General features: G+C 45.4%; 1 protein-coding gene across 1 annotated transcript; it reads right to left on the reverse strand.

Moving 5' to 3' along the window:
- Window positions 1-436: 436 nt before the first annotated feature.
- Window positions 437-11,755, reverse strand: LOC138818346 (serpin E3-like; the record flags this gene model as incomplete). The annotated part of the gene is made up of 5 exons (XM_070009346.1): window positions 11,706-11,755; window positions 9,395-9,668; window positions 4,481-4,714; window positions 2,436-2,633; window positions 437-635 (listed from the first exon to the last, which is right to left on the reverse strand). Coding segments are annotated over exons 2-5 (890 nt in total), but the record flags the coding sequence as incomplete, so codon positions are not given.
- Window positions 11,756-13,728: the final 1,973 nt, after the last annotated feature.

Consider the following 13,728-nt stretch of genomic DNA (forward strand, 5'->3'; position numbering starts at 1 on the left):
TTTTGCAAGGCAATGAGGTTAGCGGGGTAAGCAAAATCTAACACCACCATTTAACTTTTGGAAATTTGTATCAATTGGATAGTCTTAAAAGAGAGGCCCTCACTATTTGGAGGAAATGAGAACCTTTAGCCCAAGGACTTCAGATCTCAAATTTTTAATCCTTAATTTGGCTTTGAATTTGGGTTGCATCCATATTTGTTTAAATACATAAACCATCTTGCCTCTTCATTTTTGATGCAATTTGTATACTTTGAATGATATGATAAGGTTCAGTACACTCTGGGAATGGACTCAGTCTAGAACAACATTTCTTGGCTGAAGTACTAGAGGTACATCCGATAAGCCAGCACTGGGAATAGGAACAGAACCTAGAGTTCTAAATCCAGGTCCTGCGACTGCTGTGAGCAGGTTGTGTGAGGGGAAGATAGCCACTCACCTGGGAAGGAACACATCCATCCTGGATCTTTTCAGCCTGCTTGTCCAGAGATTGATGACTCTAGCTGTGAGGTGTGGCTCAATGAGGCCCAGGTCTATATTTTTGTCCCGGGGCAGAACCAGGAACAAACTGGCCACGTTTCCCAAGAAAGGCAGCTCCAGCACTCCCACCTCATGCTCCACGGCATCCCGGAACACACCTGGGGGTTCAGGGCAGCAAGAATTAGCAATGTCCCAGGAACCAAGGGAGGACTAAACAGTACCAGACCCCAGAAAGAGGCAGGCTTACCGGATTGGACATAATCACCCTTAAGAATCAGCTAGAGGCCTAATACTGTTGGACAGCATGGTCTCTTCCTGAGCTTAAGGCCCAGAATCTCTAAGACATCTCACAGGACCCAAGTCACAGTCCTGCAGTGGCCAAGCACAGGTTGTAATGGTACAGGTACTATATATCCTGTCGAAAAGGAGAATTTGTGGCTTAACAGGACCCAGTCTCTTTGTGTTTAAGTTTCCTTATTTTTCCAAAAATCCAGATTTCATGTGAGATTTTTCTCACAGACCCAAGAAGACATGAGCTGGATCTGACTTAGAGACTGACCATTTGTAATTTATCATCTAAGCAAACAGGTCATAGGATAACAGCTGGGAGCTTGGGGGCAATAAAAATGACTTGCTGAGGACAAGTCCAGGCCACCAGGCAGAGCATAATTTTAGCAGGATGTGAGGTAGCAGGTGACAGCAGACACAGATGGCTAGTGACAGGGAGCTTCAGCCAAATTTGCTAGTGAAAAATCTGGCAATGACTAGATCCAGGGATAGGAAAGGGACAGAGAGTTATGCAGACAATCCAGAAGGGCAGGGGAGCCTCTGGGTAGATTCCAAACTGGATCTCCTTCCTGGGAGACAAGAAAAACAAGGCTCTGGTGTATGTTGGGGAACAGCAGAACTGGCAGACCATTAAGGCAGATGCTTAGGCTCAGGAGGAAAAGAAAGGATATACTTCTTATTGCACGTGTCACCTAGTCTGTACTTACTGGACATCCACTATGTACCAGCCATTCGGCACTGTACTTGCACATCCTGGGAGGGACAAGAGTCATATGGGGCCTGCCTATGATCCCGCAGCTTCCCATCAAACCAGCCAGTGTGTCAGAACAGCAGCAATAAAATGAGAACAAGAACTATACTAAACCATACTTACATATTTAATTGTCCAGTATACTTCCTTCAGTTCTCCTCTTACTTGACCTCAATGAGTAATTATTGTTTGACTAAACAAATGAATATATTTACTGAGCACACACAGAATGGAAAAGGATTAGCAGAATAGCAGAGCTTTCTGAAACCAAGGTTGGCAAGCTGGTGAAGTCTCATGAATGTTTCTTTAAGTAAGACTGTGGGCTCTACAGCTCCACAGCCGGGGAACCACTTGGAGGGTAAGTGTGGAGAAGGGGTGAGGCCTGCTCTCCTGTAGTACAGCACTGTTGGAATCTACCATACATGTGGCGTCCAGGCACTTGCTAGCATTGGCACTTCTAATTTCTAACCCTACTCTCACCAGGATGAGTGGCCATCAGGCAGGTGGGCACACACAGAACCCATGGTCCTTCAGTCTGAGGGGCTTTGAAGAACCTTCTGGATTCCATCCTTGCCCTCACTTGATCTACATTGCATGTACACCAGGGGAGATTGCTTGGCCCAAATGTTTTTGGTTTCCCATTAACTTCCCTTCTTACTAAGCAGAAAGAAATGTCAAGCAGTTGTGACATCTGCCACCTCACTGTCCTGTCGGTGCAAGCTCTCTGAAGGCCCGTCTATTAAGAACCTCCCACTACCCTAGGGTCCCGGGCTTTCCTTTAGCCCCACCCACAGCCCAGAGCACTTGCCACTGAAAACAGGTCTCCATGCGATCCTTCAGAGCAGGGACCTGGCCTCTTCTCTCCACCACATGCCCCTGTTTCCTCTCCCTTCCGACAGCCTAAGTGAAGCAGGCTCACCGTAGTTGACCTCAGCCATCTGGTGCATCATGGGAACTTGAAGGACAAGGCCATGGACACAGGTGAAAGGCAGAGGCTGTGAGTCCATGGAGGAGAATCCCCTCTGCCAGGTGTTCTGGAAGGTCATGGTGCTCACAAGCACAAGCTGAGCAGACATGGTGCTGACCAGCTCCCGCAGTGGGGCTCCTGGGTTCTCACCTGTGAGCAGGAGAGCTAGGGTTGGTGTGTTATGACAATGGGCACGGTGTGGGACAAGTATACAACAAGGGTGCAGAGCTTCAATGCTGACAAGATCTTTTTTTTTTTTTGGTCAGTTGTGGGGCTTGAACTCTGGGCCGGGAGCTGTCCCTCAGCTCTTCAGCTCAAGGCAAGCACTCTATCACTTGAGCCACAGAGCCACTTCTGGCTTTTTCTGTTTATGTGGTGCTGAGGAATCGAACCCAGGGCCTCATGCATGCAAGGCAAGGACTCTACCACTGAGCCACCTTCCCGTCCCTGACAACAAGATCTTTACTCATGTGGTCTTCCCTCCCCTCTTATTGTCTCTCTCTCTTCTCTCTCTCTCTCTCTCTCCCTCTCCTCTTTTTTTCTCTATCATTCTATTTTTTGTGATTATTTTTTCAATTTACTTTGTGTGTGTGTGTGTGTGTGTGTGTGTGTGTGTGTGTGTGTGTGTGTGTGTGTGTGTTTGTGTGTGCTCATCTTGGGGCTTGAATTTTCCCTGAGCGTTTGTGCTCCAGGTTAGTGCTCTAACACTTGAGCCACAGCTCCACTTCTGTGTGTGTGTGTGTGTGTGTGTGTGTGTGTGTGTGTGTGTGTGTGTGTGTGTGTGTGTGTTTAATTGGAGATAAAAGTCTCAGGGACTTTCTTGTCCAGGCTATTTTCTAACTGTGATCCTCAGAGCTCAGTCTTTTAAGTAGCTAGCAGTATAGGCATGAACCACTGGCTTCTGGCTCTATATACATTTTTATTTTTTAAATTTCTAGTCTCAGATCCTTGCTAATACCAGGGATCCAAGTTCCAGCTATGTGCTCTCTACTGGCCATCTCAGGGTTGGGGGTGGAAATGGAAAGCAAGCATTCAGAAGTCAGATCAGGGAAGTGGCACTGTAGCTCAAGTGGTAGAGCGATCGCCCTGAGCTGAAGAGCTGAGAGACAGCGCCCAGGCCCAGAGTTCAAGCCCCATGGCCGACCAAAAAAAAAAAAAAAAGAAGTCAGACCGGGTCCTGATGCCTGCACTCCATTCTGGGCACAGTAACGCATCTCTGTAGCTGGGTGGTAGCATACTTGTTAACATCTATCAAATATGGCATCCAATTGTGCTAACAGCTACATGTTGCTGGAGACCTTGTTGTTGTTGTTTTTCTTTTTTTGAAGAGGCTGGGCTGTTCTGGTACTGTCTGGGATGAGGAACCATTAGGTATTCCCTCCCCGAGCAGGCCTGAGGAGGTGCTATGACTGGAGACGTCACACTGTTTTCCTCTAGACTCCCATCGTTTCCTGTTGAGTCTCAGCCTTTGTTCAGACAGTGATATTCAGGGCATAGTTTTAGGAGGTCTATGGTTAAATTTTTCATCTGTTACCAGAAAGGGACAGGCAGACCACCGTACAGGGTCAGCTTTTGCTCCAGGTCTTTGTTTGGCTAACAAACAATGCTCTGTGCTAAATGCTTGAACAAATTCTCACCGACTCTCCCCTATTATTATTCTTCATTTCACAGCGGGAGGCTCAGCAAAATTGTCCCATGGTCATGTACTTGGAGGGCAAAGCTATCATGCAGGGAATATTGCAAGTATATCATTCACAGTATATATCGGTGTGTATGTGTGTGTGTGTGCATATTGTCATTATGGAGGGTGGGAAGAGGGAGGGGCAGAGGGGCACAGGTCAGCTTTGATTGCTTCACAGAGCTGTCACTCCAGGTATGTCTCCCATAAAGACAAACTTCTGCTGCAATCAAGGGGATCCTGAGCACCCACCACTTTGGCTTCTGACCTGTGATGGAGTAACATTCTATCTTGTAGCCCTCAGACCTTTAAGTTTTACCTGTCGTCTGTCTGGATAGCCCTTCGTTCGCCTGGATGGTGGTGCTGTTGGGATCTCTTAGGTCTGCTGGCTGAAAGCTACTGTTAGCCCACCAGGAGATCTGCTCCACAAAGCAAGGGGAGAGTGGAGTTCCTTCTTGCACAAAAAGGTTGCAGGCCAGCTCCATCACAGTGCCATGGCTGGAGTTGCGTAGTGTGGCATAAGCTGTATACAGGCAATCTCTCACCCTGAGATCTGGGGGGGGAAATCGGAGTAAGTCAACAATGGTGAATGAAAGGAAGGAGTTAGCACAACCTTCGTCTACATGGTGCATTAAAGCAAGCCTCAGCAATACTGCCCTAGTCTTATATATGAGAATGCACCTCAGTTGGAAATGGCATAACTAATCCACGTGGGAACTGGCCTGGCTTCACAGATTAGAAGGTAGAGTCAGGCACAGAGGTTTCTGCTTTAGCCTCTCAAGGCTGAGATGGGAGAATTGCATTTCAACATCAGCCTAGAAATAAAAGGAGACTCTCATCTCAAAGACTGACCCAGAAGTGGTGGTCACACCTATCCATGCAGTTACATCAGAGTCATAGGTAGGAGGGGCATGGGCTAAGACCTGCCTGGGAAAACACTTGAGACCCTATCTGAAAAATAACATAAAACAAAAAGGGCTGGAGGCATAGCTAAAGTTGGAAAGCACCTGCCTAGCAAGTAGGTCTTGAATTTAAACAACAACACAAAAGGGTCAGAAGAAATTATACTAGATCAGGAAGAAACTCAGCTGTCATAAAATCTACTAATTCTAGGGGGGAGGTTTGGGTGAGGGGGGGGATGGGAAGGGATGGGAAGGGGAAACAAAGGAGGAGGCTACAATGCTTGATAAGAAATGTACTTTTGCCCATGTAATTGTAATCCCTTTGTACAGTTTTTTCACACAAAAATAATGTACTAAGTCTACTAACAGCTTTTAGGTGATGGAAGTTTTGTTTTTAAAATCTATGTCTACTAACAGCCTTTAAGTGATTGAGAGTTTTTTTTTGTTTTTGTTTGTTTGTCTCTAACTTCCTGATTCAGGAACACTGCCAAATGCTGGAGTTGATTCTGAAGTTAGGAAAACGGCAGGCCTACTGCTCAGGTGATGGGATTCAAACACTCAACCAATTCAAAGTGAATTAGAAGCCATGCCATGAGTCATGGTGATGGGCGGTGGCTTGGATGTAGCTCTTTCAATCAGTGTATTAGGGCCCCAGATCCACCGCAAAGCCTGCATGCCATGACTGTCAATGCCATTGGAATGCAGTCTTGGTTAGGACTATGCTTTCCCTTGGAGAAGTACAAGGGCAGGGTAAGAACTCTCCCACACCCATCTCCCTTTAGACAGCACACAGCTCATGTTTATGCATGTCAGTGAGAAGCCACAAGAACATTGAAGAAATAAGCAGCATTGTGGAAAATGATCTGCTTCCACCTTCTTCGATGGCAGAGTTTGGACTTCTGATTTACTATTTAGCCAAGGGATTGCTTTCTTCTCTGTTTAGTCAATGGTAGATTCCATTTTCATGCTATTCTTATAAGCTGCAGCTTCTGGCCTCCCTAGGCATCCTGTAGCTGGAATGAGGCTTTCTGCCCACAGGTGATTCTGAACACAGTTGGGTCCTGCAGGCTTCCCACACCTGACCATCCAAGTGGGTATCCTAGCTGTTAAACCTGTGGTGTACAGATTGCCCGGGTCACCAGCTGTACATCTCCACACATCTGCTTCAGGCCAGGCACAGGCAGAAGGTCCCTCTTCCCATTCCACACACAACCAGGGTCCCTCTTACTGCACCACCTGCTTCTCTGGCTCTGGCGACATGCCCATGGGGATGTCTTTCATTCAGCTAGCATCTGTCCATTCTGACATCCTGCAGGAGGGGCAAATAGACCTCTAAGGAAATTATCAGAAGAATTTCCTGGGTCCTGCTTGAAAACCAGTCTTTTTGAGAGATGGTTATGGCCAGCATCTTCCTTTTCAATAAATCTGGTGGATTAACCTTGGCTAAGATTCTGAGCCTGGTGTTCTTGACTTTGTAAGGGTGGTGTATAGTATGTTCTCAACTTGTATGAACCATCTTTTTTATGCTGATACTTTCATTTCCAGAGAGCTAGAAGAGGACTACGTGGAGGATGCTCTCCAGCAGTTTCGGCTGAATAATACAGGGGAGACTAAAGCTGCCTCTGGTGAGCGCTAGAGAGTGAACAGTGCTCATACATTCAGATAATTGCTCTATGGCTTGGAGTGAGGCTGAGGAACTCTGGAAAGAATAGAGGATTTGGAGTCAGAAAACTGGAATCTGAGTCCCAGCTCAACCCACGGAGTACTGTGAGTTTTGCCAATTGTTCACCTCTTATTTACAAATTGGGAATATTAAGAGAGGCCTAGTGATTGTGTATGGTTTCTGTGAGACAGAATTCTTTCCCCAGGGCCAGACTGCTTTTGTCTCTGATGACTATTCCTAGAATTGTTCTTATGCTTAATAGAAAGTGTGAGTGTTCTGTGTTAATTTATCTGTAAAGACATCCGCAACCCCAAGAAGTAGGGGAACTGAGAAATCGTGTGTTTCTTGTGGTTTAGACAGGAAGGGCTGTTTCCGTGTGTCCTGAATCTCACATTGTGCCTCAGGAGTACAGGTAAGGACCCTGGCAAAGTTGGTTTTCACATACTGACAATGCTGATGTGTCACACTGCAAGCTTGGATGGATCTTCCTATAGACTAAATGGACACAGAGCCCTAAGACCTTGGATGTACTTTGTTGCTGGTTTAATACCAGTGTGACTTGTATCAACTTTGCAAAGAAAGGACACGGCCAGGGCAGGTGGCAGGTCCTGGAAAGTTTCAAGCAGAGTAGACATGCTTCTCTGAGCTAGTGTGGAGCAAACCAAAGCACAAAATTATTCAAATGCCTAGAACTCTGAAAATGGCACAGTCCTGTTCATAATAATGAATATGAGTGGTGAATAATAATGATGCCTGCATAAGTTAATAAAGCAGTTTATGATTAAGAAAATTAGAGGGATTATTGTTCCACAGACCGTGATTATCATGCATTCTTGACATTTGGCATTTCTCTCACTGGCTCTATGGAAACTCTGCTCATTATTATGGCTGGGTAGCCAGGTACCATGACTTTGTGACAAGCCAGAATTTATTACCCTATTTCTGCTGGGTAGTGACACAGGTATTTAATTTCACCCCAATCATGACATCTGTCAGACTGTTCTGAGGTAGAAATGATGACCCTTTCTCTCATGTTCTTGTTTCTTCACACCCCAGCTCAGATGTTATGACTTCTGGGGAGCCTTCTATTCTGCAGTAGAACCAATCATTCTCTCTCCTGTACTATCTCATAAACACACTTACAGCACTGAGCTGGAGAGTGTTTCTGTGGGCAGGGCTCCTCTAAGGCTGAGATGTCGGAGTGCATTTTTCCTAATGTGTCTGGATGCCACTTTCCTGGCCAACACTGGCCCATGCGGCAGGAGCCCCGTTGAGTTCTGTGTTGCTCTGAATCTGATGGGAGTGGAGAATAATTCTGATATTCTATCACTGTTGTGATGTACTTGCTGACAAAACTTAAGTTTATTAAGTAACTTTTGATTTCAGTTGTCCCCAGAGAGAGCACACATTTGCCTGTTAGCCAGGAGGATCATGAGAATTGTTTTAGCAGGGGTTGGGGTATAGATGGAGAAAAATGGGTGCTCAGCTGGCCCCTGGTAGCCTGACTTGTTGAATGCTAACCTTTATTTGGCAACTTAAGAGTCCATCCCGAAGGAGGATTTGGCCAGCTTGTATTGGAATTATTTCTGTGCTTTCTGAAAATATTTATTTATGCTGTTTTTTATTGCTTAATATCTTATTATAACGTGGAGAAAAAGAAAAAAATCATGTGTGTAAGAGCCTGCCTCACTGTGGAGTGGTAGATGGATATTGGGGCTGGGCATGGAGCCGGGCTCTGAGTGTAGGCCAGCTGAGGTCAAGGTGTCCTCAGGAGGTTCAAGCTGCTGCTGGCATACCTATTCTAAGATACAGAATTGGGCACTGGCCAGAAGTCACTCAAAAGCATGGGTTTTGGTGTCAGCAGTCTGAACTTGATTCCAACTCTGCTCTTTAATGTCTGTGTGACCTCCAGCAAGCTGCTTTCATTCTCTGGGCCTGTTTGCTCATCTCTATAGTAGGGGCAAAACATCAAACTTTTTTTTTTTTCTTTTTGGTGGTAGTAAGTTGGAGATAAGAGTCTCACAGACTTTCCTGCCTGGGCTGGCTTTGAACTTTGATTCCCAGATTTCAGCCTCCTGATAGGACTAACAGGCATGAGCCACTGACACCAGATCAAGTCATCAATCTTTTTTTATTTTTTATTTTTTGGGTCCAGTCGTGGGGCCTGAACTCTGGGCCTGGGCACTGTCCCATAGCTCTTCAGCTCAAGGCTAGCGCTTTACCAATTGAGCTACAGCGCCACTTCCGGGTTTTTTCTTTTTGCTTATGTGGTGCTAAGGAATCGAGCCCAGGGCCTCAGGCATTCAAGGCAAGCACTCTACCACTGAGCCAACTTCCCAGCCCCCAAGTCATCAATCTTAATGATGTTGTTGAAGTAATGAATAAATGTTTGCAAGGCCTTTCCCACATTGCCTAGTGCCCAGTAAAGACTACAAAGAGCTGTGAAATGAAACAAATACTGCCATGCAATGTGAGCCTGAAGCCTTAAAAATCAAGAGTAACCACAGTGGCAGTCTGTTCCATTGTTACTTAGTGAGTGTCCTGTCTGTATGCACTGCTGGGAGCTGAGCTCCCATGTCTTAAGATGCCTGAATTGGGTGGGCAGCTAGCTGCAGTGTGAGGAAGAGAAGAAGGGTAGCCAGGAGCCAGTGCCTTACAGGCCTCTTACCATGCACAGTGTAGCCCAGGGCACTTGTCAGCTGCCTGCCCGTGTTCCCCTGGGCTCCAAACTGCAGGATCTCTAGTGAGAGGGCCACGCCGGTGGGTGAGATGACAAAATTTGTTCCATTTCTCCCTGCTGCCACGCTGCGGTACAGGCGAAGCGCAAATTCAGTCTTCAGCAATCGCAGGCCTTCAAGGAGGTGACTGGCTCTTGTTCCAGCCACACAAGGAGAGAGGAAGAGGATAACCTGTAGGAGAGGAGGCATGGCGACTGCAGGCACCTGAAAATCAGAAGGAAGAGGAGCAGGATCAGGAGGGCTGGCCAGCCGTGAGAGGGCTGTCATCCCATGAGAACCAGGAAACCCAGCTCTGTGTTCTGCCACTGGAAATAGGCTGAGAAAGGTGGCATTGGCTTGGTGTTCCATGCTGCTTACCCACTGACAGTTTTACCTGCCAGGCTTCTGAGGTGTGATGCAATGGCTTATGCTAGTCAACCTAGCTACTCTGAGAGACTGTGACCAGGAGGATAGGGACTTGAACCCAACCTCAGGAAAAAGTTCACAAGACCCTATGTCAACCAAAAAAAAAAAAAAAAAAGCTCAGCATGGTGGAACACTCATTCTCCCAGGTATGAAGGAGGCATAAATCAGAAGACGTTGTTCAGTCTACATAAGCATGAATGTGAGACCTTATCTGAAAAATAACTACGGCAAAAGGGGCTGGGGATGTGGCTCAGGAAGTGGAGGACCTGCCTGGCAAGTGCCTGAGCATATCCCAGTATTTCCAAAACAAGACAACACAATTGAAAACCCAACTCTGAGTCAGCTTGGGTCACTTACTAGCTGTGTGGACTTGGTAAGACCCTGGTAAGATCAGAGGCAAACTATTATATCGAGTGAAGAAATGGGAGAAATATATCTTCTTTATTATGAATGTCCTATTTATGAATAATAATAAAATTAACAATCAATTGTTACCTTATATACTAAAAAGAACTGTACATTCTCAGTTAACCCTTCCAACAATCTTACTAGATAGCTGTTACTACGACTCAATCATAGACATGTTGGTTCAGGTGTAGAGAGCTCAGTGACTCACTAACATGAGGACGGTTACAGGGCATAACTCAAATCCTGGTCCTCAGAGTGGTATATACAAACAACCAAGATTATAAATCGAACTGATCGTTGATGGCTCACACCTGTAATCTTATCTACTCAGGAGGCTGAGATCTGAGGATTGCAGTTCAAAGGCAGCCTGAACAGGAAAGTTCATGATATTCTTATCTCCCATGAACCAGCAAAAAAACAAACAAAAAATACCTGGAATTCAGGCTCCAGGACTGGCACACACACATATAAAAAGAATACATATGAATTAAGCTGGGTGCCAATGGCTCATGCCTGTAATCCTAGCTACTCAGAAGTCTGAGATCTGAAGTTAATGGTTCAAAGCCAGACTAGGCAGGAAAGTCTGTGAGACTCTTATCTCCAATTAACAACCAAAGCCAGAAATTGAGCTATGGCTTGAAGTGGTAGAGCACTAGCTGAGGGACATTGTCCAGGAACTGAGTTCAAGCCCCAGGGCTAGGGCATACATAAAAAAAGAATATTTATGAATTAATATTGCATTAAATATTTAATATGTATTAAACATTGAAACATGAGTTAATTGTACTTAGAATGCTAGATTAACCATGTGAATTATTCCATAAAAAACCACATTTGCATAGATAGTAGACTTATACTGAGAAAGCTCCTATCACAGAGATATAGCTTTGCAATAAAGTGAAAATCCATTGCCTAAAATATCATGCCAGAAGAGAAAGGCAAAATGAATTGTATTTTCAACAACCTTGCTCCATAGAGAGACAGCAGTAATTTTTGCTAGGTGGTCTAACTCTGGAAGCAGAGACAATTCATGGAAGGGAGGCCCATTCCAAGTCACTTCTTGCAGACATTTCTATGCAAAGTCTGGGTTCCATACTGCTCACTTTACATCAAGACCCAAGACAGAGAAAGCCATCCTTTTGTTTTCCAAGTCCTCCACCTGCAGCTGAGTATAAATGTTGCACACAACGACCTTGGTACTACAGAAGTAGGGATGAGTGTGTGAGGCAGTGCATATTGGAGACAGTAACTCCCAGCCCAAGGTCATTTCTAAAAGCCTCAAAACCCACTTTGGGAGCTCTTGCAACTCCTATCAACTCCCCAGGCTCACTGTCAGCCCTGTGCAATCAGACCTCGATGCCCAGGGCTCCCCACAAGTCCAGCCTTGCCATGCGTGGTTCCACGCGGTCAGATGAGCTGCTTACTTACAGACTCAGATCACACTGTTGCGTCTCCTTGCTTGATTCTGTTTCTGTGGGTCTCCAGTATTAATGTGCTCCCTTTTTTAAAAAGTGGAGCAGAATCTGCTTTGAATCACAAGACAGAGCAGAGGGGAAACTGGCGATTGCCGTCTCTGCCGGCGATGTCTCTACCACTCGGTCCAAATTCCTGGAGCCTGGAGGTCCTGCAGGGCGCCAGGAGAAGCAGCCCCACCCCTGGGCAGAAAAAGCCCAGATGGGAACAGAGCTGGACCCTGGGGACTGAGCCAGCCACACCCGTCAAGCCTTCTTAGGCTTGTGACCTGGTTGTACCAGCAAGGAACTCCTTGTCTAGCCGTTTTGTCACATTGAGGAATTCCACTGATAACTCTGTGTCAGGGCTTTTACTGGGTACCAGGTACCTAATGCTTCCCTCCTCCTGCTGTAAAGAAAACAATAAGTCAGTCTTTGGGCATGAACAGAAACGTTCAGAAAATGGAATTCTGCAAACAGGAAATAAAGTATTGTAACATAATGGCACAATCAGTTAAGAGCAGGGCATCTTTATTTATTATACTAATAAAAGTGAACGGACTCTGGTACTCATTTATGTGTAACATAAGCTCAGATACAATAGTGAATAAGTCTGTTGACATAATATGAGAAAGAGGCCTTGTTATCAATGAATAAACACATATTTTTGGAATATTTAGGCATGTTCTGTCCAAAGTCTATTCTTATGATCAATTTGCCAATTCAGTTACCTATATTTTTATTAAGATCTTAGGCATTAAGTTCAAAACTGACCCTAAGTTATAGGTTGCTAAAGCTTAAAGAAAAGGCATTTTGAAAAAAAAAATGTAGTTCTTAGTAATTGTCTTCCAAGTACTTACTAACATATATTCCTAGGACTAGAGAGTTGGAGTCTCATGTCTTGCTTAACATTTTTGCATGGTTTTGTTTTTTTGTTGTTGTTGCTTATGTGGTGCTGAGGAATTGAACCCAGGGCTTCATGCATGAGAGGCAAGCACTCTACCACTGAGCCAACTTCCCAGCCCTTGCTTAGCATTTTTGTTGTTGTTGTTATTCTTGTTTGTTTGTTTGGCTCTACCACTTGACCCATACCTCCAAATGTGGCTTTTTGCTAGTTAATTGGAGATGAGAATCCCTCAGATTAATCTGCTCAGGCTGGCTTCAAACCAGGGTCCTCAGTCTCAGCTACCTGAGTAGATTACAAGCATGAGCCAACAGCACTTGGCACAGAGTTAATACTTTTTTACATGACAACCATCTATACTATACTGGCCATGAAGCATGGTTAGGGAAACTTGTCATTGTAACTGGTTTGGATAGAGCCAAATGTGCCATCAGTAGGAGGAGACTAATCCAGTGCAGACATTAAAAATCCTCTCCGGGATACTGCTGACACAGCACTGGAGGTCTATGGTGGAGATAGCCAAGCTCTGGTGGTAGTGGTAAGACTCTCTGGAGTGAAATGCCTACTTGAATGGGGGAAGCCCAGCCTTCTAACGAGTGAACCACTGTTTACTTGAGAAGGAGGACATCTCATTCGGAATGCAAATTTATGCAAAGTAGCAGGTGGCCCAGTAAGTCCTGGCAGATTCTTTCTACTCTAAAGGCAACTCTGTTCTGATTCCCAGCTGGGACTGCCAGAACCCAATAGGAGGCCTGGAAGATACAGGGGGGTGAGGTCCTGAGCTGCTGTGTCTGCCAGGTGCCCTTTGTGTAAAGGGGTAAATGGGTGATAGGCCTCAGCACGTCTGAGTGTCAGGAAGCACATGCACAGTATTGACCCTTACCATTTATACAGCATCTGCAGACTGGCACAGAAAGCACGCTGAAGAAAATAGAAATATCTTTCGTGGAGAAGCTTCCAGAGGAGACATAGGTGCTATATTTCCATGTGAGGCTCTATAATATGCTACATATTATATGCTATATAATGTGCTATAATACAGCATATGCCATGGCTGTGGGAAGAACCATCATAACAACCCTGGGGGATTAGAAAT

This window comes from Dipodomys merriami, unplaced genomic scaffold, assembly GCF_024711535.1.
Source record: "Dipodomys merriami isolate MVZ:Mamm:240054 unplaced genomic scaffold, mDipMer1.0.p SCAF_738, whole genome shotgun sequence".
NCBI lineage: Eukaryota > Metazoa > Chordata > Mammalia > Rodentia > Heteromyidae > Dipodomys > Dipodomys merriami.